The 25,029-nt window shown below is 36.6% G+C and overlaps 1 protein-coding gene across 1 annotated transcript in view; it reads right to left on the bottom strand.

The window, feature by feature from the left end:
• arhgap21b (Rho GTPase activating protein 21b) overlaps positions 1 to 20,880 on the bottom strand; it is a 53,262-nt gene extending 32,382 nt beyond the window's left edge. The window contains exons 1-7 of the mRNA XM_026196480.1: positions 20,666 to 20,880; positions 19,689 to 19,868; positions 5,461 to 5,634; positions 5,305 to 5,326; positions 957 to 1,049; positions 789 to 867; positions 665 to 719 (exon numbers count right to left, since the gene is read on the bottom strand). Of these exons, the coding sequence (XP_026052265.1) occupies positions 665 to 719; positions 789 to 867; positions 957 to 1,049; positions 5,305 to 5,326; positions 5,461 to 5,634; positions 19,689 to 19,763 (498 nt within the window). The 5' untranslated portion in view covers positions 19,764 to 19,868; positions 20,666 to 20,880. The remainder of the gene's footprint in view (positions 1 to 664; positions 720 to 788; positions 868 to 956; positions 1,050 to 5,304; positions 5,327 to 5,460; positions 5,635 to 19,688; positions 19,869 to 20,665) is intronic.
• Positions 20,881 to 25,029: the final 4,149 nt, after the last annotated feature.

Below are 25,029 nucleotides of genomic sequence, written 5' to 3'. Positions count from 1 at the left end.
ATCTTCTGACCAGTTTTATTTGAAGAAGCACTAAGTAACTGTGTCCTAACTAGAGATGGGTATCCAAACCTGGAATCAAATGGACCTTAGGGATGAATTATGAAAGACCAGAAAATCGATAAGCTCTGACATTAACGGTTCTGCTGTCAGTACTGGAGATATTAAGAAAACACGATCAAATACACACAAAATATATCAAAATGGAGAGCTTGGAGAGTGTTCACTTAAACACATTTCATGTTTTAAAGGAACAGTCCACTTTTAAAAAAAAAAATAGGCTCATTTTCCAATTCCCCTATAGTTAAAAAGTTGAGTTTTACCATTTCCAAATTCATTCAGCCGATCTCTCTGGCAGTCTGGTGGTAGCACTTTTAGCATAGCTTAGCATAGATCATTGAATCTGATTAGACAGTTAGCATCTCACTCAAAAATGAACGAAGAGTTTCTATATTCTTCCTATTTAAAACTTGTCTCTTCTGTAGTTTCATTGTGTACTGAGACCAATGGAAAATTAAAAGTTGTGATTTTCTAGAGTGGTATGGCTAGGAACTATACTCTATTTTCTAGGGACTGTTTTCAGGCGCTGCGTAATATCATTGCACCTGCTGCACCCATGGTTAACAAACACATAAGAAATAAAAATGCAAAAACAGTCAATTCTTACCAGCTGTAGTACATCTTCATCTTTTGGCATCACACACAAGTCCAGAAATGTATGACTGGAAGTGGAAATAAATATTTAGGACACGTATCAGGACACATCTAAATGAGTTGAACCGCACTCTCACCTGTTCTGGATGATCTCTATGACCTGCGAGTACGTCTTCCCAATGATGCTCTCGCCGTTCACTTTCACTATCCTGTCCCCTGTTGACAAATGAGCAGGTTTTAGATGATCAGATGTCCATAAGCAATCGAAATGATGAGCTGTGCATCTGTAATGATGGTGTAATGACCAGTGCAGAGTCCAGCGCTGTGAGCAGGCCCTCCCTCTTTGACCTGCTTCACAAAGATCGTGTCCATGGGCTCCAGTCTGTTCCGCGGTCGCCCTGGAAACAACAGAAGCAGCAGAGTCACGAGTGGCCCAGATCACAACAAACCAGCTCCGGGAAGAAGCGAGCGGTCACAAGACTGAGCCACAATAAATACTTTAATCACACCAGTTTGTAAAATGAAACATTTAACCCATTAATAGAGCGGAAGTGCTCGGACTTCATCTGGACGTGAGCCAGCATTCAATGTGACATCAGTCCTCAGTCCCTGAGGGAGTGCTATACTTGGCTTCATCATGTCACAGTATGCCAGAACACAGATCACAGATCTTACAGATTCCCTGAGGATGACAGCTATGAGACGCTTGGGCACTGGCCCATGACTACTCACACTGAAAGGAATGAGGATCTCTCCACTACAGTCCATTATTTTATTCAACATGTCTCTGTTAGCCTGCTGAATGGGAAATAAACCTGTGGATTCTGCATAATACATACACCATCCTAAATCGGACACCAACTGCATTGAAATCCACCGTCGGCATGCTAAATCGGCTGTGAAAAATATTAAACCGACCAGTCAACCTCATTAATTAACTACTATGGTTTTGTTTTTGACCGGTTTCTAATTACAATGTGTTTATCCCAGCCATTTCTTTTGTTCAGACAGTTAATATCCGCTATATCCACATCAGTTGCTATAGTAATAATGTCAGCACAATGCCAAGAGTGTGTTAAAATAGACACAGCTACACACACAACAGCACAATGCAGGTGACATTACAAACACTTTAGATTAGGGAAGCTATTCACTACCAGCTAGTTGCTTATTAGCATTCCAGCTGTTTATTAGTACTTCTAAAACACATAGAAATGCTTTACTTGCAATCAATAAGCAGCAAATTAGGAGTTAAAATCTGCTTAGCTCTCTCTCTATAAAGGACGCACACACATATACATAGCTTTAGATTCTGCTTAGCAATCATGTATTGGGGGAAGAATGGACAATTTTTGGAGAACAATTACTACATTCACAGATTCTTTAACCTCAGACACGTTGCCAAATGATCAAATTTGACCTTTCACATTTATTGCACTTACTTTGCTGCCATATTTTAAATTATATTTAAATATTAAGCAGCACAACTGTTTTCAACAAGGATAATATGATAATCAGAAATGTTTCTTGAGCTCGAGCAAATCATCATATTAGAATGATTTCTAAAGATCATGTGACACTGAAGACAGGAGGAATGATGCTGAAAATACAGCTGCGTATCATAGGAATAAATTACAATTTAAAATATATTACAATAGAAAGCAATTATTTGAAATGTTTAATTATTTGAAATAATATTTTCTGATATTACAGTTTTTATGGTATTTTTCATTTTAAAAAATGAAAAGAAAAAAAAAACCTTTCAAAAACTTAAAAAGGAAACTAACCCCAACTGCAGACTATAAATTAAAACAAAACAGTCTTTTCTACCTGTCTGATCAAAGTCTGAGAAGCACTCATGTGCCCAGAACTCAGCACTGCATCAATTCTAACAAACCCACTTGGCATACGGCTGCTTTAACTGCTTTCAGTCTTTTCTGGAATTTAAGAATGGAAGATCTGAGAGCTAAAAGAGTGCAGATGAGCTGCAGTTGTGTGTTTAGATCAGCCTTTAGAGACCATCAACTGCTTCAACATTTGGAAAAGGGCAACACTAAGGAGATCATCAAGAACATTTCTGTCACTGCATAATGTCCCATATCAGGTGATGACATCTTCAGTCTCCAGTGCACAACTGTGTTTCTCTTTTTGAGGTCTTGCCTGTAGAGATTAATGCAATGCTTCGAAGCCTGAGGCATGGTATTTATACTTTGCAAATGGGGAAAGCATAGACATCAACACTGAATTTGAATAAACCAGAGAGCAGCAAATATTATGTAGCTTTGTTGTAGTTTGAGATCCAGTTATTAAGTCAAGAGGGAATTCTATTTATACAGACAATTTGCATACTATGCACAGTACATATTGCAGATAAATACTGTGATAATACTATGCTGACCGTCCTGCTTCTCCAGCAATATGAAGCTTTTGTAAAGATTTAATGTGCCCTCTTGTGTTCACTGTCATACATTGCAGTTGTCAAATATAAAAACACATACTGCAGGATATTGAAGACACACACCCAGACCCAGCACTTCCATGTTTTTAGCATTTTTGGCACATAATTGTTATTCACACTCATAATAACATCACACTAACCAAAAATGTGTTCAGGTATCAGAAATAACAAAACATTCACAATAGCAATGCACCAGTGATGGGAAATGAAACTAATTCTAATGATTACTTTGCCAAAACCACATGAGAAGTGAAATTTGACAGTAAATGTATGTCAGCTATGCAATATGTACACTGGAGTTCAAGCTTCTTTCTGTTGCCGAGAAAAGAAATGATGACAATGACAATGCCAACATGCCAAAATACAAACACAAATGATTCTATGACCAGGTGAATAAAAACAATCTAAAATCAGCAGAGAAATTCACAACTACAAACATGTAACCACATTTTCAGACAGATAAAAAAACAGTCCTGGAACATGAACATTTCTGGTTCTTGCATACCATGCAAATAGAATATTTTACTATTACGTATACTGTTGTAAGTTTTTTGTCTTACTATGTTTTGCATACAAAACCAAGGCACTTTTAGTGATGTTATGCAAGACTCGTGAGCTAGTTTGACCTCTTCTGGGTAATGTACATCAAGTTTCATAGTGCTACGCTCTCTTATGGGCTAGAAATTGTTCAGAAGATAACACTGTTAAAAAAGTTTTTATATTTGTATTAATGAATTAGAATGTCATGGAAAAGTTCATTTATTTCAGTAATTCATCTAAAATTGTGAAACTCATGTATAAAATAAATTCAATGCACACAGACTGAAGTAGTTTAAGTCTTGGGTTCTTTTAATTGGGATGATTTTGGCTCACATTTAAGGTTCTTAACCAATTTTGTAAGGGTTGTGCCACTGCTCCTCTAAAACAACAGTACTGGTAATTACCAAAATAATTTTGAAGCTTTCTGTATTGGTTAAACCTCCAATATGCTTAAGCTTTTTAGTAATAATAGTAAGCTATTTCTAATGCTATATTCTAATGCTCATTATAGCTGTAATCTGTGAAAGAAAAGCAGTAAAAAATTGTCAAGTGTTTTATAATTTTTTATTCAGATACTCAATTAATCAAAAAGTCCCTAAACAATGCCAGCAAGCATGCGAGCTGTTGTCAAAGGAGGCCATTTTTGTTGTTATGTGAATAAATACTTTAGAGTTCTTTCAGTTTGTTATTTCTCCAAAAATTACAATAACATTTTAGAAAAAAATATTTTTGACAGATTCCTAAAATATAGATCATCTTATGAGAGGTGATCTAATAAATTAAGCACACTATGTTTTCATAGCATTCAGTTGGCACATTTGTTTTAAGGACATTGGGCAGAATGTGGAATAATGCGTTTTTGTCAATAAAAGTAAAATAAAAGAAAATGGGGGTTTTAATCTGATTAATTGAAAAAATAATCGGACATCTAATCAATTATCAAAACAATCGTTAATTGCAGCACTACTGCACTCATTCAAGCTTTTAGGGTGCTGAGATACACTAGTCATCAATTGGAAATGGACGGCTTTTGTTTTAATTTTGGCTGATTGTGGTTTCAGAATTGCAGATGAACTGCATAGCAATTATTTCCCAAAATGGCATTTGTGTGGAAATACTACAAAGTCTGTAAACAGGGCATTAACAGAGGAAAGATGATGAAGTTGGACGCAAAGAAGAGAGTGGAGAAAATACAGTACCAGGCAGATTAGAAGCAATTCAAGACACAGTTTCACTGTAAATAGAGAAACACGGCAAAAACAGAGGTAATTCAACTCTCTCTCACTTTCTCAGAATAGAATATTAAAGTGGAGATCGCTAAACTGAAAGCTGTTATCCACAGTGGAGAGAGAGCGTGTGCACATGGTTGCCAGGTTGCCAAACATAAGTAACACACATAGCAGATATTTACGCATCGCACAAGCTCTGTTTCGGGGATTATATCTCTTTATATCAGGCAACCTCAGCTGTGTTCCTCTGCAGCCAGATTAAACCCTGTTTTAGCCTAAATATTATACTCTACATTATTTTTTTAGAAACCTTGCACTTTTCCACTCCATTTTAAACAGTTTTTTTTTTTTCAAATTATTTAATTCATAAAATGTCTACACCAGACGGAAGAGTGCATAGTTATGTTCCTAAAAGTGATAACTTACCTCTACGACTGTGGTCTTCATCCTAGAAGAACAAACAAAACAAAAAACTACATTAATCTGAATGTTTAAAAATATACAAACCATACAGGATTAAAATACTGATGTTAGAAAGTAGATACTAAGAAACCCCAGTGAATGTATAGTGAAGCACACTACCTTAACATTGGAGCTGACCGCAGACTCCGGTGGGTACACGATGAAGTGACGCAGAGTGAAGCCGAAGCCTTGTGAAGTGCGGCGCAGTCGAAGCATCTTAGGCCCTGGCCAGGAGAACGGCTCTTCCTCCAGCTGAAAGAGCACTCCTGAAGAATCATCCTGATCCACCTCATCCTACAGACACACAGATGAAATCATGAGGAAGAAGAATGGCCACCGAGTACAACAGACCAACAAATCCAGATTACAGCTAACTAAAATGATTCAATTAAAAATTATTCAATTTATTGTACATTTTATTATATGGAAACATTCATTTCTACATTGATATAGCAGTTAAAGCAACTCTGAAGGGTAATAAGGTACAGGATGGAGAGCTAATTAAAAGTTATTTCGGTCTATAAAATTGTCCAAAAGAAATAAAACTTGTATGATGCAGGAAAGACTGAAATCTGTAAAATTTAGCGACACACCATAATTTAACAAAACACGGCCAACTAAAATTAAAGATTTCATTTAGCTGAAATCATTTAGAAAAACTAAACCAAAAATTACATTTAATCAATTAATTCAATTCAACACCCAATTAAAAACATCAAAATATGCCATCTCATATTTAGACATTTCAAAGCCATTTCATCCAAAACCAAAAATTCGTATTTCAAAATAAATATTTTCAGATTTTGAAATTTTAGTGCATCACTGGTAATTATTCCACCCAAATCAAAATAAAATAAAAATGATTCAGTTCAGTTTCAACCAGATCGTGCTGTCCAGCAGTGAGCAAGAAAGCACTGAACCAGAGCTCTGCTGGCTTTCATAAGCAGAAGCAGTGGACAAACCACACCCCGCAGAAGTGCCATAACTAGAGCGCAGTGGATAAGACACATGCCTTGGGTGTGAGAGACCCGGGTTCGAATCCACTGTGAGACACCAATGTATCCCTGAGCAAGACACTTAACCCCTAGTTGCTCCAGAGACGTGCGACCTATGACAAAGCGTCAGCTAAATGAATAATGTAATGTAAATGTAGTTGCACATGAGGTATAAGTAAAAATTGATGTATTAAATTTGACAGTCAAATTCTTTATAGATTTATAGGTAAATATTTCAAAAAGCCTAGTCAACAAACTGAAGCAGGATCAGCACAAAGATGAATCAGAACTGCTATGACATCATCATCCTTAACATTTTTCTTTTGATGCTGAAGAACACCCACTGAAGGCTGAGTCAGGACTAGTCTGATGTCATGTCTGCAGGGTGTGGGGGATGTTTTATGCCTCATCTGAAGTTCATTTCCTTGAGAACCTTAAGGATAGCATTAACACCAGTTCCCCCACAGGACGATTCAGTGTTTAAATTTGTTTTGCTGTCATTAATAAATCTGAACTATTTATTTGTGGATTTGTATGTTTTTTTTAAATGAATATGTACTTATTATTTTATTCACTTTAACAAGGCTCACGTTGTGTAATTGTGCTTCCAGCATGCACTGCTCTGTTTATGGAGTATTTATAGCCTCACACCTTCCCGATATTCACACCTACCCATTACTGCCACACCTCCCCCAGAAGAGGTGCGAGACATCAGACATTCCTTCTCCACAAACACAATCTGGCATATGAATCGCCACAACTGGTAATGCCAAATGGTTCACGAATACGTAACCACGTTGCATGAAGAAGGGACCATACCAACTGATTTTTAATACAGATTCTAAGTGTCTCACAACCAATATGCAGATACATTTATTTTCAATGTCACAATAACTTTATTAGAATACAAAAATAAAAACATAAGCATAATAACAGCAATACTAATAAGTATTATTGTTGTTCCATTTTAACAAACTGACAAACTAATTATCTTCGCTTTCTACGAGGGGTGTAATGGTACACGTATTTGTAACTGAATTTTCATCACAGCCCTTTCGAACGAATACAGTATTGTTTTAATTAATGCATGTGCAAATGTTCTGTGCATTCAGAAACCTGGGATGGGACGTACCATTTATACAGATGTGTGTTAATCTGGCAGACGCATCTGAACAGTCAAAAACAGCTCTTTTCAGAACAAGTCATTGTATGAAACTTGCAAATTAGCACATTATTAGGAAAGGCGATTTCCAAAGATCCATGCTGTTGGCGAAGCTGGATCACGAATATTTAGTGCAAACATTGACGCATTTAGGTAGACGGGAGGCGCATTCCCTTTAGAAACAAACGTAATCCACTGTGTCTTCAGCGGCTCAGATATCAGGAGTAAATGATGACTGCTATGTTCTTTATTATATACAACAACAGAAAACTTTGATAGCTTAGGAGTCATTCTTGTGCACATCTGCTCCAGCGGTGAAACAAGGGTTAACTGATGACAGTCACTCGGGGCGGGTCTAAGTCAGGGCTGCACAATTAATAGAAATTCTAAATCACAATTACGGATGCCACAATTACGTAATCGTTCAAAGTCCACTTATGTTATTCTGCTTAAGATAGGTTTTTTTTTCTTTGTACATGTTATCTTAAGGGTTTTTCCATTGTATTAATTATAGTTTTAGTATAATACCATTCATATATTTACTTTTTATTATGAAAAAAAAAAACAATCCCATGTCTAATTGACATTTGAGGCTTAATACTATAGAAAAGTACTAAAAGTTTGTAAAAGCTTGTTTATTTTCATATAAAAATGCAGCATGCAGTTGCATAAAACAATGGTGTAGACATCATTCAATGTAAATTGTGATAATCGTAATTAACAATCGCAATGACAATTTCAAGGGAATAATCAACAATTATGATCGTCATAATTGTGCAGCACTAGTCTAAGGTAAGACGCCAGTCCAGTCTTTGCTGAAATGCTACTGTCAATCAAACTATCGTGGGAGGGCAACTAGTAAAAGTGCATTTAGGTTTAGCACTCTCCTACAAGGAAACTCGAAGGAAGCATACAGTATGTCTCAAGATAATTTCGCTATCAGATAAGCTCTCTTCATGGCTCAAACTTTGCAATGAGACAACGGCATTCATTTAGTTATAACAGACTTTTAGTTTGTGTTCTTAGAAGTGATCATGGATTCCCTGTATTTACCTGCAAATATTAAACTATTTTTGCACACCCCTGATATTAAGTGCTTCAAACTGTATCACAAGCCTAAGCAGCTTTCCCTCATGTCAGTGGTGTGTATGTTGTTTAATGCATTTGAGATATGCATTCCGCAGAGTATAACTTACATCTATCTTACTTTTGTATCCTTATCTGTAAATGTCTGAAATTCACACAAATGTGTGTCAAACAAACAAAGCACAATAATTGTGATAAAAACACATTTTTTCTTAATTTTGCATATAAAAGTGCAATTCATTTAAAATACCAAATCATAAAGTGGAGTATGAAGAGTGTTTTGCAGCTGATTGTAGCAGTATTTATTTTATTATTATTTAAAGCCAGAACCATAGCTTTTTCAGTGAAGCAGTTTAATGGAAAAAAAGTCTCTGTGCTGTATCGTAAACATACAGAACCACGGTTTCAAAACTGAGGTACACCCCAAAGCATAATTTTTGTGGACTTTACACCCCTACTTTCCACTATGAAGTGAACTTTAGTTAGTTTGAAGAAACAAGCAACCCTGCCCAAAAGTTCACCCGCAGTCCCATGTGCAACACTGAGCTAAAACATCTGCTGATGTGTGCAAGACGTTTTTCAATGAAAAGGGGGACTTCGATTTCACTATCCCTCATGACTGGCTGATGAAGTCACTGCTGGAAAAAAATGGAAGAAACATCCTAAGCTTTTGTCAGGTGCATGCTAGAGAACATCAACTCAACAGTGATGTGTAGCAGGCTATGGAGCTTTGGTCTATTGTGGTCTTCTACACAAATAGTCTTAAGGTTTCTTGAGTGGCTGGAATATATTCAAAGGGTGCCAAATTCTGATACGAGAAGTCTTTGAGGAATGAGTTAATAAGTGTGAAGCACAGTGAGTGCACATGAAATCTGAGAGCTTGTGTGAACTTGTGGAGCCAGTTTCTGTCAAGATCTGTGACAATTTCCAGAATACTGCACTCATTCTTGAACTGCGGAGCAGTAGTAAAGATAAAAGCAGAGTTTTAGACAGTAGTAGGGCTGTGCAAAAAATTGAATGCGATTTTCATGCGAATCTCATCAGTAAAGATGCTCCTGTAATTAGAAGTATATCTCCAGCACATGTGTTCAGATCAGGGTTGCCATGTTTCACAACAAATCCTGCCCAGTTGCTTCTCAAAACTAGTCCAAAACTAGCCCAATCGCGTTTCCAGGAGGTTCCCCAAAAAATTGCTTCCCGGGGTTAAAATATAAGTTTTTTTGGCAGGGTTGCCTTGGTAAAATTCCCATTTTAGGGGCTAAATATCACGTTGTTGGCATTGTCGCTTCAACCCGCGGACATGAAAAACAACTGCAGACTTGGCAACACTGGTTCAGGTGGAGCGGCAGTTACTTACACTGAGCCGTAGTGTACTGACAACTAACAAAAAAATCACTTTCAAAATCAACAAAGAATCGCCTGCGATTTTAAAATCGATTTTGTGTAGATTGTTAGTGAATTACAGCTCTGTATAGTGAATGCCAACCATTGTTGCCAAATCTGCAGTTGTTTTTCCATGTCCGCGGGTCGAAGCGACAATACCAATTAGGGCTGAACGATATATCGTTATTGTATCTATATCTAGATATGAACTTTCAAGATATTACTAACGAAAAAAACAACGATATAGACGATATAGATTTCCCCTCTCTACGCTCGCCCTGCATACAACTCTGGCAGTCACAATACACATCAGTTTTACGAGTGCCCTTGAATGCACCGCTAAAGCCAGTGCACACAAACATTGCCAGGGACGTGGGGACTATATTGTGGGGGGGGGGTGCGTTTCCATGGTGACGCGTCATTGCTTGTCACGTGACCCACCGCAGCAGCAACTGCGCTGAATGAATGATGATTTTGCGGTGATTTTGTGTAATTTTTCCTTTTTTATTCAGAATATTCTAAAAATTTGCTAGCTATGGCATGAGATATCTGATATTCTGATTGTCAAATACATGCAAGTGGAAGCATATTATCCATGTGCTGGAGATATACTTCTAATTACAGGAGCGTCTTTACTGATGAGATGCGCATGAAAATTGCATTCGATTTTTTGCACAGCCCTAGACAGCAGTGTGCAGTAAAGCAGGGAGTACTGTAAACTGGACTGATTTCTGGCATAAAGGTAACTGGAGATCGCAGATGACAAACCTAAGTTGGTGTGATAAGCTAACAGCAAAACACAAGGTTTAACTCTTTGAATGCCCCTAAAAGTCATAATGTCAGCAGTTACGAAGCACCAGAGCAGCTCACAGATATTTAGTAAAAAAAATTTTTTTTTTAAATTGGCTTAAAACTTCCACAAGAACATACATTTACCCATGCACACACATGCAATAATATTATTCAAAAGTTTGGGATCAAGAAATTAATACTTTTATTCAGCAAGGACATTTTTCATTGATCAGAAGTTAAAGACATTTATAGTGTTATAGTAAATATCCATTTATTTTAAATAAATGCTGTTCTTTTGAACTTTGTTCATCAAATGATCCTAAAAAAACTAAATGTTCTATGGTTTACATAAATATTCCATAAAAATATTAGTCAGCATATTACTGACATTGATAATAAGAAATAAGCAATAAATTAGCATTTCAGAAATACTTCTGAAGCATCATGCGACACTGAATACTGGAGTAATGGCTGCTGGGTCTTTGGGTTAGCATAAGAGCCACTCCAACTGGTACTTAGTCTCCTTCATTTCAACATAAGAAAACATTTCTGGAATCTGCATCTGAAGTTGTATTTAGATTCATGTACACCGCTCAATGTAGCTCAGAACGGCATATTATACACCAGTAGCAGCATTATTTTGACACCGCAGTCATACTGTGCCACACAGATGGACAAGATCCATTCACAGTGTGTCAAGCAAGAAAGCCTGCAAGACAAAAAAACATAGTAAAAAAGGCATTAATTACTAAGTAAGCAATGTCACACAAACATTACCTCTATTTGGGATCATACTCTCAGAGGAAACTGGAACTTTTCCCTGCTCATGAAAATTAAATGTTCAGAACCAGTGTATGTAGATTCAGGCTAAATTGCCAGTGTGTCTTTCATATGAGATCACAATCCAAACCGGATGCAAATCAGGAACAGTGCTCAGTCATGCAGAATGGATGCGGCTGGATCACTTCGGGACACAGGGGCAAGGCTTAGCTACTCCAAACAGATGGAGTGAGAGCTGCTTCAGCGTAGACAGTCCTGAACTTTATGGTACGGTGACAGACCAAGCTAATAAATACTCCACTAACACCTCCAGGTGGCAAAACACCCATAATTAAATGGCCACATCTCAGCCTGCCCAAAAGGGAACTGGAAAAGTTTGTGAATTAATTATAATGGGCATTTGTTGTAATGTGTTATTGCAGATCAATGTAGTTTGTTAAAGCTGAAAATGTAGCAAGTTAAAATTTCTCCCCTATCAGAACAATATTATGGAAGTGTAAGATTTATGCCAACTGTCGACTAGGGCATTTAAAAGTACAGCATCCAGGTTCTGCAGCTCATGAGGGTATAACATTCACATCGTCAGAATATGGTATTAATAATGACGAGCAGATGACACCCAGCTAAGCAAAGGAACTCCAAGTACGAGGCTCAGAAGGTGGGCTGTGTGTACTGGCACCTAGAAGTAATACCAAGTCCTTAATTCGACATGGATCATCTCAGTTTATAATGCGTTTAGAACTCCAGAAGACCACCCAAACTCCCAGCTCACAGCCACTGCTGACAGAGGAGTAGAGGGTAACTAAAAGTGGCACCACCGCAAACCACAATGCTTGGCATGCCTGTGTTTTCCTCTCCAATGGTAACAGTGCTCATATCCTGTTAGGGGAAGCCCAGAGTATGTTGAAATGTGGAAGTATCTAGTGGGTTGATGGTTTCAAAAATACCTGAAACCTTTTAATAAGTTCACTGATGAATACCACAACATGAACAGGGCAGAAGCACATAAAAATTAATAAAAATGGTTAATCAGACTTGATTCCAAATCTTTTAGGGCCAGTTGAAAGTTTGATGCGAAACTGAAGTCGTTATTTGTTTATAAGAATATTCTACATTCTACACATCACAACAGGTGCATCACAATGGCTTGGGGCTTGAACTACAGATTTAGAGCAACATTGGTGAAAGTTGAGTAAATTACTTTTTTGGGTTATTCCTAGCTAACCATTCCTTTTAACATGTTTATTTTTTTCCTTATTTTCATACAATGCTTGATAGAATGGATTTGGGAAAAGCAAGACATTAAATTATGAGGTGTATGAAACGGTGTAAAATAATGTAATGTAACAGTGTGAGATGGTCACACTATAAGAAACGATGTATTAACGCAACTGCATTAAGCATAAAATATGGGACTAATAACCATATTCTATTGTTTTGAGTGAATGTAGCCTATATTCTGCCATTAGTAACCATATGTAGTGCTGTATAGAAGTGACTACCACTAGTGATGAACATAAATAGAGCAACACGTTAACAAATTTAACACAAATTATATGTAATCAATGACGATTTCACCTATTATGTTCATGCGTCTTTCCAGCCCTACCTGGATATAATCATACACTGATGAACAGCAATAGCATAAAATGCCAGTTATGTCAAACCACACTGTACCGTATACACCTTGTGACAAAAGCCAAGCAGCAATACTGCTCATATCTGTGATGCGCTCCATACACATCATCCTTTTGTTCTGAATTAGTGAGGTGCAGCAATTCTTTCAGAGTTTGCAATAAGCCTTTAAATAATTCATGATGAGAACAGATGCACCTGGACAACGTGTTGCGCTGGAGGTGTGTGGAGGTGGCTGGCCTCGTATCAGAAAGCAACCGCTAGAAAAGCTAGAAGTTCATCCCGAGGACAAACATGACTACAAGAAGCACCTACGGGCTTGAAACAAGAAACTGAGTGACATCAGCAATGACAACCACTCAGAAAACTCAAACCAGAATGTGACATGTTCACACCAAACTGCTTATTGTCGTAAAATATAGTAAAAGCATAGGGTACACATATATATTAAGCGCACGTACCCATTAAGCACACTACCATATTTGAGCTCAGATTCTAAAAAGAAAAAATGATTTATTATCCTACCTGATGTCTTAACCAATTGATGTGTTTGTTATTAGAGAACTCCTGTAATTTCAAGTAAATCAGATCATTGCACGGCGAGATACGAGTCTCCATGTGTTCACACTGTCCGGTGGCCATTCTGAAAGCAGTCTAAAAACTTTGACCAAAAGAGGAGCCCCTTAAATTTTGCATATTTCTTTTTTGGATATTTAAGCCTTTATTTTGGGTAAGTTTCACTAATTATTGTAAAATTAAGAGATTTAATGTTCAGACTTTTGCATATTATAACCAAGAACTTGGGATGTTGGAAATAATTACATCAGATCCGAAAATAGTTTTAGCAACATAGCACAGATGCTACAGAACACAAGATTGTGTGCTATGCTAATATATTACTTCACAGGCATTACTAGCTTGTACTTTTACATCCATAATATTATAATTTGACAGTAAATATTTCATCATATTGTAAGCTGAGCTAAAGGGGTGCACCACTATGAAAATCTCACAGCTTCAGTGTGACATCAATAAGAAAAAGCATCATTTCATAGATATTGTTAATAATAGTTGTTCACATTAAAATATTTTTAATACATGTGTGTGTCAGATCCGCATCATGTGCATCAGGTTTTAAAGTGAAGCCTGATGAAGTCTGTCATTGATGTAAATCAAAGACCAAAAGAAAGAGGAGAAATCACTCCACTGCTCTAGTCACTGATTAACCTTTGTAGTTTGAATAAAGATTAATTTATATTCATTTTGTAGTTTATACATATACAATTTATAGTTTATGTGAAGACAGTTTTAAGTTCACTTAAATTTTAACTATTCAGGTGTTAAAAATAATGGCTTTCAATTAGATTGTAATGTTGAAAGGATATAATTATTGGCTAAAATTGAGGGATAATGAATTTAATAGAGATATCAGTAACGTTACTGGTATCAATGATACTGGCCATCATTAACAGTAGGCTACTTAGTAAAAAGATGCCATTAAACCATATTTAAAATATACCATATTTGTTATTTCTTCATTCATTTGGAGGTTCAAGATGAAATTATGATAACAAATTTATTAATATGCATGTGACACTAGTTTTTTGTTTTGTTTTTTATCGATTGATAGCACTAATGTTAACCTTTCAAAGATGTTATTGTTGGTATAATATGCTTGATTTTAGTGTTGTTGTTTTTTTGTGATTGACTTTGTACTTTCAATATATATATATATATATATATATATATATATATATATATATATATATATATATATATATATATATATAATTTAAATTTCAATTGTTCTTTTAAAAATATTCTCTTAAAATTTAATATTTTATAAAACATTATCTGAGCTTAATGGAAATGGGGTGTACAAATGGCTACATGGGTACAAACATGAATTTAATGTATATCTTAATTTAAATGCATTTGTAATTTAAAATCAAAAATATTTGTGTGTGAGAGATTTATATTTTATTTTAATATTTTTTTTATATTAAATATTTTAAGCTTTGTACTGAAACCATTATCTTGTGCACTAAAAATGTCTCAATAGAGATTTTGGTGAGCTTAATAGGTATGTTTACCCTACTTTTCACACAATGTATTTTCTGTCATTACATGACTCAGTGATTATTCCTCATAAATGAACACTAATCATGTCTGGCATACTGTTCTTTTAAGACATGAAGCAGTGGCTGGAATCAATTTGTCTTTCTCTATTGAATTGAGAATCTATTCTGCCTTCTGGCCCAGGAGTTAATCATATGACTTATGTTAATCATATCAGTAACAGGGCTGAGAAAAGGAAAAGGGTCGAAAGCTAGGAATGCTAAAACAAAAATATGACTTTACTACACCTTTCAGCTCCATATTAATTTTTTTATTCTTTAAGGTGCCTTTAAAGATTATATTATGACACCTTATGAAGATTATATTTTAAATAAAATCTATTAGGCAGTAAAGTCAGGTCAAGACTCAAACAATCTTAAAATAAATCTCCAGTAGGAGTGTTTGATTCCAGGTTTTTCAGAGTCAACTCCAACACCCATCTTTGGACTCCACAGAACCAGCTCATCAACAGGGGTAGGAATTTATTTATTTATAAAAAATAAAAAAAAATACACAACGACGTGAAACAAAATAAACAGAAGGCGATGATGGGTACAAACAGGACTTGCTGGAGAAGAATGTCTCCAAAGAAGTGTGTTTTTGGATGTGAGGGAAAGATAACCTTGCTCAGCTTCCCAAAGAATATTCAGATATTCAGCATTTTTCAAATATCGGCAGATAAGTTTTTCTGCTTGGCCGATGTGTTCGAGGTGGGACTTTTATTTTGACGGCGCTTAGAAAGGCAGCACCTGAGCACACAGTGCTCACTCTCTTGTTTACTGTCATTGTTAACAGTTCAGTCTAATACGTATAGAAGTCTGTTTAATAATCAGACAGAACAATTAAAGGAATTAATGTATACAAAAAGTATTATAACGATTGCTTTTATATTATTAGTAATAGAAAGGCAAACATTAGAATACTTTGTCGTTTCCCATCAGCATTAAGTAAATATGCATTTATTTCATTAATAATATTTCATTGCAAACTTAGTCGACTCCAGCTGTGAGATCTTGTGAAGTGTGTATTCAGCTTGATCACAGTCGGTCCGTGTGAATTGAATGCTTTAAACTTTAAACTCATGATTTCAAATTATGCTGCACTTTATGCGTTCGCCCACAGGTACATTCTGAGCTTGAAAGATGTGGGGATTTCCAGAGTTCAAAAACAAACATACTGTCAACATTTACTCACCTTTTTGTTATTCCAAACCTGTATGACTTTCATTGTTCTGTGGAACACAACAAAAGATGATGAAGCTAATGAATAATGATAATGAAGCTCCAAGCTGAAGAATGTTTTCCCATACAATAAAACCCATCATGAGCACATGCTCAGCCTCCAAAACAACAGTCCAATTTAATGAAGCCTTACAATACACAGTCACTGCTCACAATATACTATATACTATATATCTAAGCTGCTCCATTTCCAAGTGTTTTTTTTTCATAGTCAGTCATACAGGTTTGGAACAAAATGAGGGTGAGTAAATGACAGAATTTATATTTGCCTGAAATTTCCCCATTAAAATTGCCCAGTACAACAGTCACAATCTTGTGATATTCCAAAGTTTATAGCATCAAGAGCTTTAAAACTTTGCAAATGAGTAACAGAGCGCTGCAGGCCAAGCACAATGAGTTCATATTATTTACACGAGGACTATTAACATAAAATGAGTCAGTTACGTAACAAACTAAACAGGAAAAAAAATACTATTCAGAAACCAGTGTTAATGCAGAGTTCAACAATTTAGTTTTCTGTCAACATAAGTTCAGCTGAGCCACGTGAAACAACAGTTTCTCATACATTAATATATTTGTATCAACACTGACCGCCACAAATAGATTTTCCAAAATGCTATGACTTTGTTGAATAAACATGAGCTCTACACATTTCAAAGTCAAAATGCAGCGTGGTTGTTTTTATATGAATGTGTAATTGAAGGGCCCCGACTGTCTTTAGAAAAGTTTCAATGCCATTTTCTCTAAATTTACGATTACGAATGTGCATTTTCAATATTGCCATTTGCTGTTTTATATATAGCCTATATTTCCCCCGGGGGAAGTGCCACCACACGCTGAGTGCAGTCTGTTGGAAACACTGAACAAACACCAAGCTAAAAAACAGACTTCAATCTTCCCATTCACACATTAAATCTTTGGCTCATCTAATCAACATGGAGGCAGCAGGTTTCCCTTCCTCATCACTCCTAATGAAGACAGACCTACCACTGGCAGAAGAGAGACATCCTGTCCCTTGACTATTTCAGAAGAAAAACAGAGGCAGTGCTGAATATTAGATTAAAGGGGCGGGCTAATGTGAGTGTAAATCGGCAGATGCTATAAATAGATGACCTTCAACCCGCCGTGAATGTGGACAGGGGTTTATACAAAGGTCTTCATTCAGAAAGCCAGTGGAAAGATTCGGCAAACTGAGCGCAAAAATGTTGATACATGAGAGTGAACTAATATCACAGCAGAACAGCGATACCCAACATAAATCACTACTACCACGATTACCTTTTTCCATTTAGCCCACTTCACTTAAAAAGTGGGGAAAGCCTGCTTGAGCAACAACAAACCGAAACCAAACCAAATCAGTGACCACATTTACAGCCACAGGAAAAGATCCAGACCATGTCTGACAGCTCGAACTGAGATCAAGAGAAAAGATGGTCAGTGTTACTACTTATCTTACTGAAAAACTAAACAAACCTTCCTATTCAAGGCCAAGTCAGCACAACCCACACTCAGATGCCAAAGCCATAGTACCCAACTTCACAGCAAAAGACAGATTGCCCATATTGACAGAGTCAGCATTCAGATGGTCCCCACATTGACCATGTGTTTAAAGGAAGTGGTTTGACACCAGCTGTTTGCACTGTATCTGCACTGTGTGCTTATCCCACTGCTCGCGTACAGAAAGACGGATGCTCCTCGCCTGCCAGGGAATTTCCTTCAAGAACATCCAAAGAATTTCATTTCTTCTGCAGCACACACTTATGATTATAGATTACAGTCCTTCAAGTTTCTCTTGAACAACAAAGAATTTCAGACAGCAAATAAACTCCAGACTGGGAAAAAGTGTGGAAAAAGCCAGACTGGTTTTGGGCAGAAATGCACAATCAGCAAATGGGTCGTGTTTGCAGAACAACAACAGATTTCATCAAGAGTCAAAACATAAACCAAATCTAAAAACCTTCTAGACAAACACCAGTCTGGACTTACAAAAGACTGAATTTGATATGCAAACAGGTTCAACACACGTGGCTATAAACTAAACCTCAGTGATACAACAATCAAACAAAGCAGCTACTGCAATGCATGGATAATAATACCACATAAGAGAACTTTGAAAAAAGTTTGAAATGATTTCAATATGAGTGGAGGGGTAAGGCATTACATTCAGGAATAATGAGCAGATCTGGATAAGGAAGCAGAAGATCTTGTGCACTGCATTCCACACAGTCAGTGACAACAACAACAGGCCGCACAACTTCATTCAATCTTGTGACCTGAACAACATGTTACTGCTGAGATTCTTCCAACGGAATTCTGTTAGTCAGAACAGGGTTTCCCATTCATTCCACTATGTCCCGCTACAGTTTCATAATGAACTTAAAATATATTAACACTTCTTATAATAACATAAAAGACCTCTGTTGGGTTTTACACAATTGCTTTTAGACAAAAGCATCGAGAAGTGACTTATAGCGCTGATCAAAAGTATACCATCTGTTACACTGCACAAGGTCCATCACTTGTTGTCTCACAAAAGGAAAACAGAAGTAGAAATTCATTGTCTATTTACACCTCATTTATGACAAACTTCTGATGGATGATAGGGTGTGTTTTTCTGGTGTTAATGACCTTTCAATAGAGCTTTTCCTGTGCGTACTACATGACTAAAGTAAAGTCATACTCACTATAAATGGAGTACAGTCACTGATGTACATGCACAAGCTGTTGATTTAACATAACACAGGTCCACTAAGATCTCTTATGATAATGACACACAAATGTAGTAAAGATTTTCTCCTCCAGATTAGTGCCACACTTTCCAACATCAGAGTGAAATAATGCTAATATTAAGCTACCAAAATGAAAATATGACCAAAAAATGTCTTTCTGTATTTGTGATAATTTGAGTTTTAATCAGTGAAAGAGACCAGCTCATTGAAAATGACATGTGCTGGATTCAAACTTAATAATTCATGACTGGTTAGCAATATTTATGGATGACGGGTCATCTCAGTCGGTATTAGCCTATTGGTTAGAGTCACAGATCTGGGCTGGTAACACAAAAGGTCATGATAATCAATGATTTAATTCCACTGCGACCCACCAGCGGGGCTTTTCTTTCTGTAAACATCTAGTCGAATAAACCACTAATCTCACCTCGCAGTGCAGAGATGCACCGGTGTAATCCAGCTCCTCCTCATCGTCTGAATTCCTCCAATGTGTCGCCATCATTTCACCACTGCAGCCCACATCTAGAGAAATCTCCTCAAATCAGCTCCAAGATCACACTTCAGCATCCAACTGGATGTGGTTTTCCATATGTTTGGGTAAAACACCCTGGAGGATCAAACAAAAAATGCCAAAACCTTCAGAAACATGTATTAACTAAAAACCAATAGTATCATTAGTCATTCATTTAATGTTTATATTTTTGACAACACTTTGGTTTTACTAGAGTTTGTTTGTTTTAAGTGAAACATACATTTTTAATCTTCAGAGCTAAAACTGCATTACAGATGCACTCAACTTCACAGTTCTCCGCACACAATCAGGTTTCTAAACACGTTTTGACACGGTTTCAGATTTGTTCTGGTTTCTTTTTTGACGGGTGGCTCTTAGTAACCAATAGACTTCAGCCCAATATAAATTCCCTAAAAATCGCTTACTCCAGCAAAACGTGAGTCTCTCCCGTGTGCCACATGGTTACGTGTGCCTCACATTTTCTTAATTAAAATCTCAGAGGCATCAAACACACGAGCTAATTAAACAAGTTTAATCTTGATGGGATTAAATGATAACCCGGGACAGAGAGTTTAATCGGATTGTAAACGGAGAGGTTTGATGTGGTGTGGTCAGGCTCAACTGGTGTTGTGTGTGTGTGTGTGTGAGCGGCTAACAGCCCTGGAAACTTTTCTGCAGTGAATTGATGTCGTGTAACGTACTCAAACACAACATACTGTATTTGCACACACTTTAAAAGTGTCAAACTTCGTTTGAATGAGCAAACACTTGAAGCCCATCGCGAAGTTGGAGCGTTTTGAGTGCTATATAAAACCTTTTGCTCGGGTTAGCATGAGTAGCTAGCAAAACAAAGTAAAGGCTAACTGGTATTGTAATGGCTAGCCAGCACCTACCTGTTGGGAATAACGAGCTGATGTAACACTGTAAACGCCCATTGCGCACCAAAAAACGAATTAAACGACAGGATAATTTAGGTCCGTGTCTTGTCCTCAATCCGAGGGGTTTTGATGGATAAAAACAGCACGAAAGTTTTCCAACTCCCCGGTCCGACGGACTCGACGCGCGCGGCACTCGCGGGATCGGGGCTCGAGCGCACTCGGGATCCTTGGAAACGCCACCCTTTCTCTACATCCAATCAGATTCCTCCTAACACTTCACGTTTGAATTTCAGCCAATGATTTGCGTTGTAACAAATGCTATTTTCTCAAAACAATATGTTATCTCTATCAAGTGCCTTTAAAAAAACCGTACAGTTTTTTAATTTATTTTTCTTAACACAGCTAACGTTAGCGTTTTTGTGAACAAAGTTGTTTTGTATTATTGAATCATTAATCTACTGTAGTGCAACAAAGTACACAGCCTTCTTAGAAATGTAACTCTTGTTATCCATTCAATCAGAGATACCATTATAGATTTGAAAGTACATTTACTCGTTTATAAATCACTCAATGGCCTAGGACCTAAAACATAGTAGATCTTCTTCACTGAATATAAAGCTAACAGAGCACTCACATCATTAGGATCGAGTCAGAAATGCCAAGGGTTCACACAAAACAAGGGGAGTCTGCTTTTAGTTATCATTTGGACTCAGCTTCCAGAAGAGATCAGATGTGCTGAAACATTATTCACGTTTAAATGCAGACTCAAAACTCGTCTGTTTAGCTGTGCATTTAATGAATGAGCACTGTGCGATGTCCGAACCGACTGCACTGTATTTTACATATAATCATTTTCTACTCTATTCTTAAAAATAAATTGTATATTTTAGCTATCAAGTTTTCTGTTTGGAGGCAGTTTGGGCACTGAAACACACACACACACACATTCATAGAAATGTATTCATGTTTACTTGGGGTCTCTGGATATCCGCTGCAAGTTGAAAAGTGATCAGTTCTCATAGTATTAGTAAAAGTCATGAAGTATCAACCCAATACTTCAAAAATGATATGTTTTATGATGAGACCTCAAACAGTAGATAAGGGTTAAATTCAACAGACTTTGTGCTCGTGGGGATGTATGTTCTCCTCCCAGCTTTGTTTACTTGTCTTATGCTACCAGAACAAATGGAGCAATGATGTGGGATGGAACGTCTTGTTCGGACGTTTTGTCTCTAAACTCAAAGAAAATAGACAGTGCTGTTGTTTATATCTCACCCTGTGACACAGTTTGACCAGACAATACAAAGAAACTGTTTGTGGTATCCAACTCTTCCACAAAATCTAAATAATTGGCACTTTTAAATATTTTTTTTATTTATGTGGCTTACTGTATCCCATGTAGGTTTTCCAAACATCATATCTAAGCTGTTTTATGTATAGATACTCCAGGTCGTTCGGCCTTCAATTTTATTCTTGACCAACAGATCATCATTTTCAGTTATATAGGTCTGTCAGCAGTTGCATCTGTTGCATGGACAACTATAATCTTGATAATTATATACTTTCGTCTATGGACAAAATCCCCCAAACTTTTGCATGCAGTTTCTCTCTCTGTCTCTCTCAAATAAAAGTGTGTGTCTGGATTGCTGGAGTCACATGTTTGCTGGTTCAGAGCAGGGTCGGGCAGTTTTGGCATGTGATTGGCGGTGGCTGTGGAATGTCTGCACTCACACACTATGCCCCACAAAGCGGACGCAAGACGAGCGACTGCTATGCTCAAAAATCTGACAGTTCACCACTCTGCATCCATCATCTCTTCATCATCCCACTTTACTTAAGTCAGTGTCAGTATTTAGTAGAATACCCCCCGGTTTTTCACAGACAAGGCTTAAGACAAATCCCATCTGTTTTGTCTCAAGATGCACACGAGTAATGCTATTTTCTAAGGTGTGTTAATAAAAAGATACTTAAATGTCCTAGTTGATCCATGGCCTAATCCTGGCTTTAACCTATAAGTGTATATCGTTCTACAATATTATTTTAGTTAGTATGTTTTCATATTTAGATTAATTCTATATAGGTGAAAATACAGCTCTGAATAATACTGTAGTGAACTAGTGAAATACTTATGTATGTGTGTGTGTGAGAGAGAGAGAGAGAGAGAGAGAGCATAATATAGTTTTTGTGTATCACACTACATTTGTTTGTATTATTTGTGTGTCTTGAATAGAATGCAGCTCAAAATAATACTTTAGTGCATAGTGAACAATGTATCCGTACATAATACGTAGTTTTGTGTAGATTTTTGATAGATAGATATAGATAGATAGATCAGATGGAAATAAGTCATTGTATATATTCAAGCGGGTGATAACTTGAAAAGAGAGTCCTGTGAAAAGTGTTGAGTTTCTAGTGGCACACACAAATGTTCCTTTCATTCCCGGCCAGCCGAAGGGGCCACCTGTTCCAGGGATTGGGTGGCCTTTGTTCCGAGGTCGTCCTGACCAGGGACTTCACAATACTTCCCAGCGCAGGGAATTCCTCTCTCTCTCTGCAGTCGGATCTGAAATGGAGTTCCAGAGAGGAAGCCGCCATCCCAGGAAGAATGTCAATCAGCTGCATGTCCTTCTTGTGACCAGCTCGGAAATACGCCTGCCAGTTATAACAGGAACCGTATCCATCTCTGTTTAGAGGGAGTCTATTCTAATTCAGTTTTACCAGTGCGGAAAAGAAAGATTGTGTGTTTGGGAAGGTCTTTTTTAGACATTGTGCATGACTCCCACAGAGCTTAGATTACTAATCATACTCAGATTAACCTGCCCTGTGATATTGTAGAAGGTCACAGCTTTGTTTACTACGGTTTCTTCATCCTCACTTACAGGCTACACACAGCAGATCACTTCAGATTCACCTCAGAGACGGCCTGTGATGGAAACTCTGGTTAAACAGGCAAACAGAGAGAGGGCTGCTTTGTTTTCTCAGCACACTGAAACTGGCCCTTGCTGTTTAAATGCAGGAGTCATATGTCAGGTGTATGAATAAGGCTTGACGGCGCCGCCTCTTTTCTTTTGTGAATGTCCACTCACTTTATCAATGCCCCACTTTTATTTAACTGGCAAATCATGAGAACAAAACTAAAACACCAGCACAACAGATTCTTGTTTCTTTTGTGTACTCTTTTTTTTTTCTTCTTCTTCTTTCTTTCTTGGTTTGTGAAAGCCACGTAGATGAGGATCCATATGTTTACAGTGTGTGTGTTGGGATCGCTTGCCATGTGGCATTGCCATCGGCCATGTGGTTGTTAAGATGTTCTGAGCAGATTGTAATGTGTTGCTATGCAGCTGCTTGGCCCGGTCCTGCTTACTGCGTAGGTCAAAAGAGCCTAAATCTGGTCCTTAGATATATGTGAGGCCCATCTGAATGCATTTTATTTTACTGGAAAGTCAGGAAAAAATGATACTGCTTAGAAAAGTTAAATCACAAATCCCTACAAAAAGTTGTAAGATATGATGCATCTTTTAAATAAATAAATGTATTATTCTTATTATAATTATTTAAAAAGAAACTTTTATTTGGCAAAGATGCATTAAATAGATCAAAAGTATCAGTATTTTTTTATTTTTATTATTAATTCAGGGAAAAAAAGTTTAGAATAAATGCTGTCCTTTTGAACCTGGAAAAAGTACCTCATTATTTATAGATTTATTTATTTACAAAAATAGTGAAAAATCTTACTCGTCGCACACTTTTGAATGGTACTATATAACATAATTGCAATTAATTACAAAGAAACACATTGAATTAAACATGAAATTAAGTAGAGAGACTAAAATAGTATTTTATTTTAAAAATGTAATCTAGCATTTATTTTTTATTTTTTTTGCAGAATATATATTTATATACAGCCAATCAAGCCACAATGTTTTCAACTGAAAACACTTACATTTTGGTATAAACTAATGATAAAAACATAGTTTAATGGTATATTTTTTTTACAATTATGTTATATATAATTATCCACAATTACAATTATTATTAATTATAAAACTATTTAAATATTGAATGAGTGCTTAATTGACAGTAGTATAATAATTAATAATTACACCATAATAAAGGCCGAGTTAAATACTTAAAAACTATTAAATTAAAAACAGTTATTGTTTAGTGTCTCTGTAAAGTCTTTAAATGATATAAAAGAATAAATGATATACTGTACATTAGCATATATTACCAATGTAAACCTGGTTTTTGACCTACAGTTCTGTTTTGTCCTAGTACACTGTTCTTTTGCTTGTGCGTCTCTTTGCATAGCTATCAGACATTCAAGGAGGCAAAATCAAACAATTTTATTTCCTGAAGTATCCAGTCTAGACAAGAGA

Source organism: Carassius auratus, chromosome 2 (genome assembly GCF_003368295.1).
Source record: "Carassius auratus strain Wakin chromosome 2, ASM336829v1, whole genome shotgun sequence".
Lineage (NCBI taxonomy): Eukaryota > Metazoa > Chordata > Actinopteri > Cypriniformes > Cyprinidae > Carassius > Carassius auratus.
This window is presented reverse-complemented; position numbering and strand designations above follow the sequence as displayed.